This window comes from Psammomys obesus, unplaced genomic scaffold (assembly GCF_907164565.1).
Source record: "Psammomys obesus unplaced genomic scaffold, mPsaObe1.curated_primary_1811, whole genome shotgun sequence".
Lineage (NCBI taxonomy): Eukaryota > Metazoa > Chordata > Mammalia > Rodentia > Muridae > Psammomys > Psammomys obesus.
This window is the reverse complement of record NW_026587216.1, coordinates 48,008,471-48,024,735: the sequence shown is the minus strand read 5'-3', so window position 1 is coordinate 48,024,735 and position 16,265 is coordinate 48,008,471. Positions and strand designations below refer to the sequence as shown.

At 38.3% G+C, this 16,265-nt stretch overlaps 1 protein-coding gene across 7 annotated transcripts in view; it reads left to right on the top strand.

Moving 5' to 3' along the window:
* Wwp1 (WW domain containing E3 ubiquitin protein ligase 1) overlaps positions 1-16,265 on the top strand; it is a 100,659-nt gene that overhangs the window by 20,203 nt on the left and 64,191 nt on the right. For all 7 annotated transcript variants that reach the window (XM_055603185.1, XM_055603180.1, XM_055603183.1 and 4 more), the window contains exons 2-3: positions 1,817-1,912; positions 14,291-14,380. In XM_055603185.1, coding sequence (XP_055459160.1) covers positions 14,311-14,380 — 70 coding nt within the window. In that variant the 5' untranslated portion in view covers positions 1,817-1,912; positions 14,291-14,310. The remainder of the gene's footprint in view (positions 1-1,816; positions 1,913-14,290; positions 14,381-16,265) is intronic.

The window sequence follows — 16,265 nt, the reverse complement described above, 5'->3', positions numbered from 1 at the left end:
CTCAGAGGCTGAAAACATTCTAGGCCTAAGTTAGATTGTGTGGAGGCTAGAAGATTCCAGGACTGGGCCTAGGTTAGCAGAAGGAGGCAGTAAGTCTCCCAGACAACAGCTGAATCAGATGAATAAATGTTCCTTTTACACTACAATCTTTATCTGTTCTCATATGCCAAGTACTTCTGGAAAATAGGCATATCAACATGGAGAATGTTGTCCCTGGGGGTTTATGAAAAACACATTTTGCTTAGTGGAGGTTGATCAGCACACTTTGTTAGTCCTCTCAGTAATTGTTCCAGAATATATCCTCTATGAGCAAGCTTGTTATCATCTGTGATTAATAACTCTGCTAAACTGACTACAAATAGTTCTTCTCCATCTACCTAAGCCAAGCTTCTCTGATATGGGGATATTAACATGTTTTCTTTGAACATCATACCCCTAATTAAAAAACAAAACAAAACAAAACAAAACAAAAAAAAAAAACAACTCTCCAACTTCTCAAAATTGGAACAGCAATTAGCTTTTGACAAGTGGTTACTTTGCACCATGCAATCAAAACCTTAAGGTTAGTGTGTGCTGTGCCTCATTTCCTCCTCCTTACAGCATGGAGTTGATGGCTCTGCTCTTCTTGTTCTGATTCAGAAAATGGGCTGTGGGGAAGACAGCTTAGCATGTGGCCCTTAAGTGACAGGACTGGAAATGAAGTCCTCATCATTCAGCCGCAGAGCTGGCTCTTGAACACTTTGTGATATATTGTCTCCCCACATTTGCTCCTCTTCTCCCTCTGCTGCTGTGAAGCCACTGTATACACACACTGAATTGGGAAATCTTCGTTTCAGATTGAGTTTTCTTTGTTACTACTAACCCTCAGCTCTGACATAGTCCTCTGGTTTTACCCTTACTCCAGATCTTCCTTCATGTTGCCAATGTGCTTGTTCAGGTAAACTCACTCCTTTGAATGTAGCCTCATGGCTGCCCAGGTTATCATTCCAAATGCAATTTTCATTATTGAAGCCCTTCGGTATAGATGAGGATAAGCCTAAAGTTTAGTGCTCAGTGTAATTAGGATTTTATTTCCCTCCTAGCTGCTTTTTCCTCTTGTTCCATTGCCTAGCTTACTGTTAGCTCTCTGTACTTCTCTCTTGAAGAATTGGACTTTAAGGGTTGGGGAGATAGCTTAGTGGCAGTGCAGCTTACTTTGTTTGTTGAGTTCCTGTGTGTGATTCCCAGCACTGTGACGTTTACAACTACCTGTAGTTTCCGTTCCAGGGATCTGGAACACTTGGCTACAGCAGGCATTTGCATACATGTGCCATACACATATGTGCGCATATATAGAAGCTGAAGCTGGAAAGATGGCTCAGCTCCTAAGAACAATGGCTGCTCTTGCAGAAGACATAGATTTTATTCTTAGCACCCATGTGGCAGCTCAGTCTCCTGTAACTCCAGTTTCAGGGAATCTACTGCCCTCTTATGAACACAGTGAGCACCTTGACTGTATGTGTGTATATACATGCAGGCAAAACACACATGCACATACATTTTTTTTTGAGACATGGTAGTATCATCTTCATAGAGATCTGCCTGCCTCTGCCTCCTGAGTGCTGGGATTAAAGATATGTACTACTATGTCTGGCACGTCTTCTTTAAAAACAAAAACAAACAAACAAAAACAAAAAGTTATAGGTTAAGTTACATATGCGGGCTGTCTTTTCTGTGATGACTGGGTTCCTTGGTGGAAGGTTATCTGCTTCCCTTGCCTGCTCCAGAGGACGTGCTTGGCATTGTGTGTCACACTGAAAACTGTTTGTGCTTGCAGGGTTGTCTCCTCACCAGACTATGAGCTCCTTGACAGGAGAAAGCGTGTCTTACTCATCTTTGTATCTTCAGTGTCTGGCACAATTCCTGATACACAGTAAGTGATTAACCCTTTTGTTTTAAGTGACAGTTATATAGCTAGTAGTCAAACTAAGGATATGTCGATTGTTAATTCTTATACCTGTTTAGATCAGTTAGTATATTTTATAAAAATATAACTTCTGCAGGGAATGCATCTTTAGTTCCAACACTTGGAAGGCAGAGGCAGGTGGATCTCTCTAAGTTTGAGCCCTATCTGGTCTACATAGCATGTTCCAGGCTAACCAGTACTTCATAGAGAAACCCTGTCTAAAAAGGAATAAATAAAAATTTAAAAATTGAAGCCCTGCATTTTAAGTACTTCCTGAGGTTCAATTTTTGAATCATTTCATCATATTTTTCAGTATGTATGTGTTCTTGAATCTGAGGATTAGCATGTAGAGGAGGAGTATAGGGAACAAAAGGAGAAATAAGATAATCATGATAGAGAAAATTGAGCAGTCTTCCAGCAGGCTGTCAGCAAGTCCCCACCTGTGTATTGTTTTAAACTTACAAATTTCTTCTCAGAGAAGTAATCTGATGCTTGCTTGTGTTTAGTTTCAGCAAATATCTGTCTAATAGAATAATGAATTCCTCTGGTTTGTTTGTTTTTAAGTCCACCTCCAAAGAAATGATACCTTCTAGCCTATGTATCATTTACTGCCCAGAGAAAGAAGTAACATTATTGAAAGACTAATTAAATGAGTGAAAGCTATACTATTCCTTTTGTTTCCACTCTAGACTACAAACATCACTTGATGGATTAGTGACTTACCCTCTCTTTTGTCTGCTTTCATTACTTCTTTACTTCTGTGTATTATTTAAATTACTGGGGCTTGGGTGATAGCTCAGTAAATAAAGCACTTGTTGTCTAGGCATGAGGACCAGAGTTTGGATCCCCAGAACCAATATAAACGCTAGGCAGACTTAGCTAAGAACTAGGGAGGTAGAGATGGCATTACCCAAGGTAAGCTGGGCAGTTAGACTAAGAATTCATGAGCTTGGAGTCTAGTATGAGATGGGCAGCAAATAAAATGAGTGCAATTGAGGCAGACATTAGAAGTCAATTTTAGGCTGCCATATATATAATGCCACCATCTCACATGTGAATGTAGATGCACATGTGCATGCATAACACACACATACACATGCACACAAGAAGAAATATACAATTTGAACATGCCAGATTATGTGTCGCATTTGGAAGCTAGTAGTAAACATAGATATGTGTGAGCCAGCCTTTTCAAAGTTAAGCTCGGTCACTACTAACAGGTGTGAGGAGCTAGCTGGTTGATTCCGTACTCTATATTCTTCTCCTTTCCCAACCCAGGGGAAGCTGCCATGTTGAATTTGCTTTTGTCACTCCCCACCCCATCCCTGATAAGATCTTGCTTTGTGGTTCAGGCTGGCCTCAAATTTGAACTCAAGTCTCTTCCTGTTTACTCTTGTCCTGTGCTGGGATTATAGGTATATGCCACTGTGCCTGACTATATATATATATTTTTTTTAATACAAAAAGAAAATTGTTTTGAAATTTTTTTCTGTCTTAATTATTTTTCTATTGCTGTGATAAAGCACCATGATCAAGGCAACATATAAAACAATTGAATTGGGGTCACGGTTCAGGAGGGATAGCATAGGTGTTGGCACAGCAAAGGCATGATGGTAGCTGGCTGGAGTGGCAACTGGGAGCCACATCTTGACTCACAAGGAAGACAGAGAAGGTATTGGGAATGTCATGAGTCTTTTGAAAGCTCAAAGCCTGCCTCTAGTGTCACAGCTCCTCCAGCAAGGCCACACCTCCTAATCCTTCCCAAACAGTTCCACCAACTGGAGACCAAGTATTCAAACACCTGAGCCTACGGGGGCCGTTCTCATTCTAACTACCACAATATCCATTCAATGTGTTTTTTTTAAAGCTTGTACAAAGAGTATTTTATTTTAGAGGAGCATCAAATTTACAAATGCTTATACAGTTCAATGTAAATACTGGACCATAACAGGCAACACTGAAGCATAACATTATGTAAATGATGTAAATTCAGACTTATCACCAGAAAATACTTCAAACACTCACGTGACAGGTTGCCATTTGGTGGCCTCTTTGGACATTAGCAGCATTCAAATGTGTTTCATTTAATTTTATGTTTGCTTTGTAAGCTTTTGAGGGCCATCATCCGCAATTACTTACATTGTTTATTTTCTTTTCCAGTCATGGAATTGTAGTATTTTCAGAGGAAATTAGTAGCAAAAGATGAGGTCATAGTAACTATTAAACAAATAAGCAACCAAAGAAAAACCCATTTTCTTCCATTGCTGTTAAGATTAGTAGAACTTCTTGGTGACAGAGTACAAAGTGTTGGTGTAAGGCTGAGCGAGAGGACGATGTTACCACTCAGAAGTCTTGCCTTTCCCCCCACTTACTGGTACATTTCAAAGATTCATTCATGATATAGGCTATAGCTATAGTTCATTCACTCTTAATGCTCTATAGTGCTCCATCATGTGGATTAGTCCAGTTTACAATAACTGCTTTTTGTCAATGGATATTTGACTAGATTTAGATTTGTTTTTATTAAGTAGGATGGTTATTCTTAAAATAGAAGTATAGAAGTATTTTTATTATAAAATTGAGAATTGCCCACAGAAGAGCCTATGAAGATACAGCTTTATAAGGTAATGTCAAATTATTTTCCAGCAGGATTTTACCAGTTTTATACCTATGTGATATCTATTAGATGTGTTCCCATTCTGTGTTTCTTGGCAATATATGATGATAACTCTTCTAGTTTTTGCTATTCTAAAAACTTTAAAATGGTATGCTATGGTCTTAAGTTTGTTTGTTTGTTTGTTTTCAATAGACAGTGGCATCCTATATTTCATCATGTATTTGTCTGTTTTATAGTTTCCTTGTCTGTAAAATTTCAGTCAAGAGTTTACTGTTTTTTTTGTTGTTGTATTATTTTTCTCTTATGACTTGTAGACAGTTTTTGTATCTTTTGTGTTAGCATACATGTAGTGTGTATGAGTGGAGACTAGAGGACAGCTTAAGCCATCGTCCCTAGGCACTGTCTTCTGATCCAGCCGTCCCTCCCTTTGGTTTTGTTTCATTTTTGAGGTAGATCTTTCACGTGCCTGGAGCTCAGCATGTAGATTGGGCTGCACCACTACATCTGACTGTTTTCACATTGGTTCTCGGGTTGGGCTCAGGTCCTTACTCTTGCAAGGCAAGTTCTTTACTGACTGACTTCTCCCAACCCTTGGAAGCATCCATACATCATTTAGGTACTAATCTTTAATTAGGTTTTTGTTTTACAGGCATTTCCCAGATTATAGCTATCTTCTGGTGTTCTTTATTCTCTTATTTAATTTTTTAAAAATTACACTTATTTATTTAGTGTGTGTGTGTGTGTGCCAGGATATATATCCATGCTTGTGTGTAGGTCACAGGGCAACTTGCAAGAATTGATCTTTTCCATCCACCGTGTAGATCTCAGAGGTGAAACTCAAATCATCAAGCTTGATGATAAGGTCATTTACCTGCTGTTCCATCTTACCAGATCTGAAAAATTAGTTACTATAGTTTTCATTATAATACAAGATGTTTTGTAATCAGATCAGAATCTTCTGGGTTTTTTTTGTTTTTTGTTTTTCTCTTGGTTAGTAAGGCTTGTCTGTTTAAGAAACCCTTTTGTCTTAGAAAAAAATATAAAGCAATCATATTTACATTGCTAGGTTGCATTTCATATTTACATTGTTAAAACATCCTGAATTGATTTTTTTTAACATCTGAAGTGATAGGAGGTAGAGATCCAGTTTCCTATTGATACTTGAAGACCATTTACTTGTCTCTCATCTGTTGTGACTTCTGTCTGCAGCTGTCCTGCTGCTGTCATGCAGGCTCCACAGTCATCCCCAGGGCAGTTATTTTCATCACTGTGGGCCGTATTCTGTTCTCTGTTGGTTGCACTTGGAGCTTTTCATATGATTTTCAGTTTAGCCTTGGTTTTATTCTTTGCTGGTAGCTGGGGCAGCTACCACCTGGTTCCTTACACTTGGCTTTTAAGCTCCTGACATTTAAGCTCATGGAGCTCTAAATCTGGACCCTTCAAACCTCTTCCAGTTGTGTATTATAGTATCTGTCGCATGGGTATGTTCTTCTATGCATTGTTCTTTTATAAAAAGCTTTCTGTTTCTTCATCAATCCTCCTAGTTGCTTATTTACTATTGTTTTGTTGTTTTTCCGGGAGAGGTGAACAAATATCAGTTTTTCCAGGTGGAAGACTGACAAGAGGTCAAGGAAACAGTTGTGACAAGTCCAGTTTGGTGAACAGTGAGTTCACTGGGCTTCTTTTCAAGAGCATGGTTGAAGAACTTGAGTATCTCTGTAGTTGCATGACCCTAGCATAGGTGATAACTCATAAAAACTGGTCCTGTGCTCCGTCCTGTTGCAACTTGATGTGCTAGTGTGAGCTGGTAGGGGGAGGTTCCCCTTATCTGGGAATTAAGGGAGGGGGAATGGGAGGAGAGGAGAGAGGACCATGATTGGGATGTAAAGTGAATAAATAAATTAATTAATTTTAAAAAAGAAAAGAAAAGGAAAAATGAAACAAAACTGTATTCCTGGAGCTAGCTCTCTGACAGGTTTTCGGTTTTCAGCAATTGCAGTTCTCCTCAGCAATTGCTTGCTTGTGTCATAATTGCTAATTGTGTAATCTTGGAGGAAATTTGAGAATCTTAAAAATGTTTGAAGTTTTGAGTCTTATTTTCTAACCTGAACTTTTCTTAGCTTCTGGAGTCTTATGAACCTCCCATCTCCCTCCAGTAGGGAATAGTTCAATTCAGAGGAAATAGCTAAGCAATAGGTTTGTTTTCAAAGAAATAGCTCTTGTTTTTAGTGATACTTTTTATTACTACTTTTTCTAGTTCCATATCATCTCCTTATTGTTTTCTTCAGGTTGATTATGCCTAATTAAATCACGTCCTCAAATTCTCTTTTTCTAGGTCACTTGATAAGGCTATATATGCTTGCTTGTTTTTTTTAAAGATTTCTTTTATTTATTATGTGTACAGTACTCTACCTGCATGTGTGCCTGCACACCAGAAAAGGGCACCACATATCACTAGAGATGGTTATGAGCCACCATGTGGCTGTTGTGAATTGAACTCAGGACCTTTGAAAGAACAACCAGTGCTCTTAACCTCTGAGCCATCTTTCTCTTCAGATAATATAAATCTTTTCCCTTTTATAAACTTGCTTGTAAGCCTAACTATTTGGTATTCCACCAACTTTTCTATGTAATATTTTTGCTGGTATCGAGGTTTTTTATTTTTATTTGAAAATTGCCATTATTTGAATTCTAAAAAGAAAATTAGAAGTAGGTTTAATTCTGTTTGCATTAGAAATTATCCTTTGATATTAATTTTTAATTGAATTTATTATGGTCAAAGAACAGGAAGCTACATTGTTTGAAATTCAGTGGGATTTTCATTATTGTATTGCCATTTTACACTTCCTTTGAGTCCTTAAGAATAATGTTTATTCATTAAGAATAGATAAAATTTGTTTTTGTTCATTAAACCCTCCTTTTTTTCTTATATTCAGTGTGATTAAATGTGAAAAATTTAATCTCCAACGGTTTTCTTCTTGTAGTTTTTATTGTTTTGAAGCTTCTTCACAGCACTACTAGGTGATGAGTTTTGACTTGTGATTAGAGATTTGGTTTGCTCTGAGTGTTACAAGAGAGAGTAGATATTAGGAGAAACCGCAGGTGTTGGCATGTATGTAGCAAGTCTTTGTCTTCACTACTTGCCTGGAGAACAATGTACTCCCAGTTGGATGTCCCTCAGCTCTCTTTGACCCAGGTGTAGATCAGGAATCTCGACCTTACTCTTTCAGGGTCCCCTTGCTGGCTTTCATTCATTCTGCAAAGGACCACTGTTTTTCATCTGTCTTGGTTGATTCCTCCTGGGAAGTTGAGTTGTGTGTGCTATGTTTGAGTACTAAGATTAAACAGAGTTAACACTGGGCTTCCCCCAAATGTTCTTTTTTGATGGAGACGCCATCACAGCTGTTAGCTGCTAATCAGGTGTCTTAGTTACTTTTCTATTGCCATGATAAAATACCATGACCAAGGTAAGTTAGAGAAGGAAGAATTTATTTTGAGCTTAGGGTTCAAGAAGGATAATGTCTGTGATGTCAGGGTGGAAATAGGCTGGAGGAGGAATAGCTGAAACCTTTCACTGAGCAACACAAACAGGCAGCACCACTCTGTCTTTTGAAATCTCAAAGCCCTACCTCTTACTTCTTTCAGCAAGGCCACACCTTTTAATGCTCCCCAAACAGTGCCACTAACCTGGGACCAAATGTTCAAGTGCCTGATACTTATGGGGAACATCTTGATCAAACCACCACATCAGGTTCAGGAGACTTAGAAGTTGGAGAGAAGTGAGTCTTCCACTTTCCCGAGTCATTCCTCTCCAGAGACTTCCCACTCTCCTTCATGATCCTCCCACAAAAGTGACTGAGGCCTCAGCGTCAGATGACTCATTTCCTGTCCATACTCATTCCAATTTCTAGATTTCTTCACTTTGCCAATTTGGACACCGTCATTCTAGTAGTTCACCTAACTGATAGTTCCATTTCTCCTGCTCTTCCACCTCTTACTTTTCCACTTAGTCATCAGATGTCTTTCACAATACAAAAGTTGCTGGGCTAGATTGGGAGGTGTTAGCAGGAATCATTTTACTTAGGAGTAATCTGAAGCATCACATTTGAGTTTTTGTAAGGGATGGCTATTACTGATTAATGATCTGGGTCTTTGTAAGGGAAAAGGGGACATTGTGAAAACTGCAGGTAGCTCATATGCATTGCAGTGAAAACTGGGAATAAAAAGAAAGAAGGGTATTGTTAAAACAACTGAATCAGAAACACAAGGGGCGAGAAAGAAAGAGCTACAAATAAGTATGAGATTTCCTAGGAGACATAAGAGAGAAACAGACATACAGGCCAGTGTAGACTGGCAGGCTGTCTTCTTTGAAACTCATGTATGCTGGGTACTATTGCTGTTAGTTACTATTGCTGTTGCTCCTAATGCAGCCAATTATAACTAAGAAAAAATACTTTCTAAGAAAGCATCTACCTACTTCAGAAAAGAGTCCAGACCTGATTCATTAGTCAGGAGTTAGTTAGAATACCTGCAGCTACTTTCTGATGGCTCTGAGGAACAAAGAGAGCTTAGTGTACTTAACAGCACTGAGACAGAATTGGAGGTAGCAACGCTAGTCAGTAATTAACAGCTAGCAGACAGTCAAGGTCAACAATTTACAAAGCTGGAGTCAGCGACGTACAGAGCAGGATTGGGCAGCTTCAACTACCCGTCACTGGTGAACTTCATGTGAACAGAATATGGTCATCTTTTTGGTTGGCACAGAGGACATGGCTAGAGCATGCGGGCCCTCGAATGGCTGAACCTGTGATAGCCCAGGACTAACCAATCTCATAATGATTATCTTGGCCTTTGCCCAGTTTTTGCCAGTTCTTTAAAAACCACTAGACAAACAAGTTCAAAGTTTCCTCTCTCGGGATCTCTTTCCACTCTTCAGAGTTTCTCTTTTTCTTATTTTCTTAATTTTCTTTGATATTTTTTTAATAAACCTTGCTTTTGCTTTGCTGCTCCTATGAGTGCTCATGTCTTTAATCATATTTGCTATGAGAGTAAACTCAGGTACTACTGTTTCATGTTGGTCTTTGGTAGAAGTGTGTCTGGCATCCTACTTGCATAAAACACAACGGTGTTGTGAGAGAGCCTGTCACACTATAAAAAAAACCCTGAAATGTTACCATTCCTGTAATCATCCCATGGGTCATTGTCCTTGGAGTTCCAAAACTGATTGCCCCAACTGCCATAGGTGTTTTAGGAGTCCACAGTTGCTCTTCCTACAGGAGACACCTGCTAAGTGCTTTTTCCGGAGTCAGCTCCAGTACCTTAGTATTTACTATCTCAGTCTTTGTAGCAATTGGTATATCCTTTGCTCCCATAACAGTCGTATTTGCCTTCAAAGTTTTGAGAGCATTGTCTTTTTGTAGGTTTAAGACACATCAAAGCTATTTTGGGAGGACAGACTATTCATTCTTTGTATGTTTAATCATCTTGAATTCAGTCATGGTCATGTGGAAGATAATAACTCCATACTTCCAATGAGTTGCTCCCAGAACATATGGAAAGAGAGGATGAACAACTACAGTAGTGGAATAAGACATATATGATCAAGGTCAGCATTAACAACCATAATCATGTTTCTAAAGTATGTCTTTGATATATAATAAATGTAAATAAATTTATAAAGATCTATAATAAAAATATTTTTTTGTGTTGCTTTTTACTGCAATCCTGCAACTTTAAATTAATAGTGAGAAAGCTCAGACAGATCCAAGTTTGGGACATTTTATAAGATATTTAAAAAATAATCTCAGGCCCACTAGAAATAAGGAAAAGGCCCTGAGCTGTGGCCAGTGGTTGAGTAGATGTCAAGGCTCTTGGTTCACATTCAGAACCATAAAACAAAACTAAATAAAGTACAAGGAAAATATAGTTTAGTGGTAGAGTGTTAGCTTAGCATGTGTGAGGCCCTAGATTGAATTTCTAATACCAAAAAACCAACCAACCAACAAACCAAACAAACAAAAAGAGTACAAGGTGTAATAACTGGATACAGCCGGAAAGAATACAAGGAAACAGCAGCTAAGCACTATACTCTTTTTTAAGTTTAAAGTTTATTTATATTGTTGGTGTTTTCCTTGTATGTGTGTTTGTCTACTAAATGCATGCGTAGTGCCTTTAGAGACCAGAACAGGGCATTGGATCTCCTGTAACTGGATTTTACTGGCAGTTGTGAGCTGCCTTGCAGGTGTTGGGGATTGAATCTTGGTCCTGTGGAAGAGCAGCCAGTGCTCTTAATTGCTAGGCCATCTCCCTAGCCCTGTCATAGTCTTTCTATGTGACACAATCTTTTTTTTTTTATGGAGCCCTTGAATAGATCTTGTTTAGAAAAGGTAAAAACTAAGGAGATCTGGAACTTTAAGTTAAGTTAATAATAATATTGATATTGGTTCACTTATATGGCAGTAGGGGCTGCGGTGATGGAACAGGTTAATTGGTATATAGTAAGTTATACTCAGGATAAGTAAGTTAAGCTGTTCTGTAGATGACTATAGGTAGCTGCAGTGTATTAGTTCAAAATAGCTAAAAGAAAATATTTTGTATGTTTTCACGAAAAAGAACAAAAAAGATTATAAAGGTTTGAAGAGATAGATTAGTTTCCCCTGATGAAAATATTTCACAATGCATACATACATCAAAATATCATATTGGGACTGGAGGGGTGGGTCAGTGGTTAGGAGCATTGGCTGCTCTTTAACAGGATCCAGGTTCAATCCCCAGTACCCATAATGGCCGCTCACAGCTACCTGTAACTGTAGTTCTAGGGGATCTGACACCCTTGTCTGGCCTACATGGGCACTGCATACATGTGGCACATAGACTTACATGCAAATAAAACACCCATGCACATAAAAATTAAAAAAAAATTATATTGTACTCCAGGTGTGTATAGATTTTTAGGTGTCATTTAGAATAAAGTAAATGCATAAATAACAGGGGAAGTTAGTTGTGGCCTCTGTGTGAACTCTCAATTTTTCTGCAAATCTTAAACTATTATAAAGTCAAACATCTGTAAGTCAATTTTATCTGGCTGTTTTTCAAACATATATCATACTATAGTTTCTTCTTGGTTGGCCATACTTTATTTCATCATTCATCCATAAAACTAGAATTTAAAAGTATACAGTTGTAATTTTGAATGTTCTTACAGTCAAACTACTGTATTGGATTTCTACTGACTCTTACTTAATAGGTTCAGATCAGGCTGTTCTTCATTTTGGGTAGCCCCAGGTACTAAGTTCCAGTGTTCCTGAAGGTCTCTGTCAGTAGCAGCTGCGGCCTCACTGTAGCAGGCCCGGTCTTTATCTCTTGCCAGGCCCTGCAGCTATCGGCATGCACACCAGGATAAAATGTTGTTGGTCTATATTACTTAGCACTATCTCACCCTCTTACGTGGGGTGGGTGCATGGCAGGCTGTGCATGTGGAAGTACAGACAGCTTGCGGGCTGTGAGGGTTGAGCTAAGGTTGTCATCCTTGGCGGCAGCTGCCTTCGCACACTGAGCCGTCTTGCCTATCCACTTTCTACTAGAATTTCATCTGTTTTTTTCCTTGTTGTTGTTTATTTATTTTAAGGCTACCATTATACAAATGTGGCTTAGGCTTGATAATTTCCACACTTAAAGACATAACAGAACTGGGAAAATAGGTAGTTGGCTTTGAGTTGTGCAGGAAGTGTTTCATGTTAAAGCAGGAAGGAAGAACTTTCATAATATCTAGTAGACCAGACTATTAGCAATTGAAAAACCCTTCAATTTCCGTTGACTTTTCCTCCCCTTGGTGTTTCATTTCAGTTGGTTTGCTTTTTTTTTTTTTTCAATATTCTTTCTCTTTTTTTTTTTTTAATTCTTGAGATTATTATATGGTTATTTCTCCCTTTCCTTTCATCTTGTTAAAACCCTTCCAATGTCTCTCCTTATTATCTTTCACATTTATGGCCTAATTTTTTCACCAATTTGATATTACATACATATATAGACACACATATGTTTGGTTCACATAATACTACTTATATCTATGTTTTCAGGGTTGGCTATTTGGTTTTCTTATATGAACATGACAGATGATTGCTCCCAAGTAGATGTCATTCCTAAGCCTGTTTACTCCTCTACCGAATTAGAACATAGACCTGAATGAGGTCTCGATCATAGATTAAACAGCTCTTATCTTGTGTGTGTCTGCATATGCATGGGTGTATCCCAACGTATAATATATGCAAATCTACATAAGTGCAGAGAGTGTGTTGATTTTAGAACATTGGTCCCAAAATTTAGGGAAAGGATCTAAATGGAGCAGAAAAAGACAACAAATTATGGAGAAAGAAAGATAAAAGTTAATATTCATTAGTATTTTTCAATATTTTCCATAATATACCACTTTATCTTTAGCAGGTTAAAGGTTGAGCCTTGAGCTATTTGGCATGTAGAAGAAAGCTGTAGTTAGCGCTGCTTGTTTAATTTTTTTATTCTTTTTAAAAATTTACTTATTTTTTTATAATGTATTACAGTTAATTCACTTTGTATCCCAGCTGTAGCCCCCTCCCAACCCCACCCTTCCTTCCTCATCCCTTCCCATGCCCCTCCCAACTCCACTGATAGAGACTGTCCTCCTCCCCTTCCCTCTGACCCTAGCCTATCAGGTCTCATCAGGACTGGGTGCATTGTCTCCATCTGTGGTAAGGTTGCTCCCTCATCAGGGGAGGTAATCAAAGAGCCAGCACTGAGTTCATGTCAGAGACAGTCCCTGTTCCCATTACTACGGAACCCACTTAGAGACTGAGTTGCCACAGGCTACATCTGTGCAGGGGTTCTAGGTTATCTCCATGCATGGTCCTTGGTTGGAGTATCAGTCTCAGAAAAGACCCCTGTGCCCTGATTTTGTTGCTGTCCTAGTGGAGCTCCTGTCCTCTCCAGGTCTTTTTGTCTCCCCCTTCTTTCATAAGATGCCCTGCATTCTGCCCAAAGTTTGGCTATGAGTCTTAGTGTCTGCTTTGATACCTTGCTGGGTAGAGTCTTTCAAAGGCCCTCTGTGGTAGATATTAGACATATAATATAGGATAAACATACTAAAATCTGTACACCTAAAGAAGCTAAGCAAGAAGGAGGATCCTGTGTAAGATGATCAATCCTCACTCAGCAAGGTAAACGGGATGGACATTGGAAGAGGGAGAAAACAGGGAACAGGACACAGGAGCCTACCACAGAAGGCCTTTGAAAGATTCTAACTGCTTTTTGTTTAATTTCTTTTAACAAAGTTTAAATCTTGGTTAAATGTACAATTTAAATTTTTCTTAACTTAATTACACTGTGATTATTTAGGGGAATGTTTTATTCCTAGGAAACACACTGAAATATTCAAGAATAAAGGACTACGTGCCCTGGAGTTTTAATAATATATAAATACATAATAAGTCTGTTAGCGTATTCATGTATATATTTATTTTAAATCAACATATGATCCTGGATTCTTAGTGTTATCATTTTCTTTGTTGCTCAGATAGACTCAGATATTGGTTACACTTTATTAATTGGTTACACTTATGTCTCTATACTGTCTTAATTTTAAATGAAAGACAACTTAGAACTTGTGATGGGGGTGAATTTTCATTGATTTAAAGGAACAGTTTTAATCATCTTGAAAATTGAAGTGTTTTGTTTTTGTTTTTATTTTTTTTAAGAGTCAAGGTGAATTTGGGACATGGCCACTGCTTCACCAAGGTCTGATACTAGTGATAACCACAGTGGAAGGTTACAGCTAAAGGTAACTGGTAAGTGATTTTAATAATAATGCAATGTTGTGGTGTTAGATGAAATTGATCTTACATACATAATTAGGCAACTATATTCCATAAGTCCCACATACATGGTGAAGCAGGACTGAAGTTAGGCAGCACTGGGTTTTAGTGTCTTACCTTCATGTTGTATTCTTTTTTTCCCCGCCTTGACTTTATCACTTTGTTAGTCTATATTTTTGGAGTAAAAATCACTTCATAAAATTGATAATCTTGATTTCACAATAACTTGTGTAATGAAAACTACTTCTTCTGACTATAAAGGAGAAAACAGGTCCAGAGGAACTAGTGACTTCTCTTAGTAATAAGGATGTTAATTGGGAGTCTTCTTTTTTTTTTTCTTTCTTTCTTCCCCTTTTGGTCTTGGGGATTGAAGCCAGGGTCCTGTGCATGTTAGCCAAGCATTCTACACTGAACTGCATCCCCAGTCCAGCTTACTCTACTAGCCCCTTTATATTTTTGAACAATCTGGTACCATCATGCAAGGCCCCTTCTATTATTGAAGTCTGGCAGTTGTTTTTCTGTAAGCTGAGAGAATCATGATCCCTTTTGCTTAGCAGCCCATGAAAGAATGAATGATCAGGCTGCCAGGCTTAGGATGGACATCACATGAGCAGCAGATTTTTATTCTTTTTTGGGGGGAGGTATTCTTTTGTTTTGTTTTTGTTTTTTGATAGAAGGTTTCTCTTTGTAGCCTTGGCTATCCTGGACTCACTTTGTAGACCAGGCTAGCCTCAATTTTACAAAGATCTGCATGGCTCTGACTCCTGAGTGGTAGGTGCACCATCACTAATTCTGTTGATTTGTTGAAGCAGAAAATGCCTTAAACTCTTTCACAGATTGAAAGCTTATCTGGGTCCTGTATTGCCCTGAGGTCACTGTTTCCTTCATCTAGTGCTAAGTAGGAGGCATCTCCTTAATGATGTTACTCTTCCTATCTCTTCCAACACAGCACTGTCTGCCTCATTAGATGCCCCATTCCTTTCCTCTCCAAACTATTCATTTTGCATTTATTTCTGCCCTTATACCTTTTTTCATTGTAGATCCAGTAAGCGTTTTAAACTATAGTCACGTCACAAATTGCCTCTGCTAAAGAAATTAGTCAATTACTTTTTAATTTTTGCGTCAGGCAAGTTCTTAGGATAAGGGCAAAAAGCAGACAGATTCTTTGCCAGAATTTTATACAAATGGCCATATGTCCAGTAGGTAATGTTGTTCTCCTCAGAAATACTTTTTGAGCTTGGCTTTCACTATCTGCATTGTCCTCAGCACCACTGTTTTCTGAGGTCCTGCTAGGATGGCCCAGTAAACTCTGCTTACAGTTTTCAACTGTTTTTCTAGTCTAACATACCAAGCTTTTCTACATTCCTCCAAAAACCACTTGGTTTAGTCCTTTACAGCAACAGCTGACTCTCTGGCACTTATTTGTGTATCACTTCTCTTACTGCTATGATAAAACACCATGGCCAAGGCAACTTACATTAAAAAAAAAACCTACTGTATTTGGACTTACTGTATTTGGTTACTGAGAAGTAAGAGTCCACGGTAGTGAGGAAAGCATGACAGCAAGTGGCAAGTGTGGCATCAGGATCAGGAAGATGAGAGCTTCTATTTTCAAGTGCAAGTACAAAGCAAAGGGAACTTGTTTAGTTTAGGTTTTTTCAGTCAAGGTCTTACAAATGTAGCCCATATTGCCCTCAAACTAACTATGTAGTCAAGGCTAGCTTGACTTTGTGATCATCCTACTTCAGTTTCCCAAGTACTAGTACTACAGGCATGTACTACCACCATATCCATCAGAATATATTTTCCTTTTTCTTTCTTTCTTTCTTTCTTTCTTTCTTTCTTTCTTTCTTTCTTT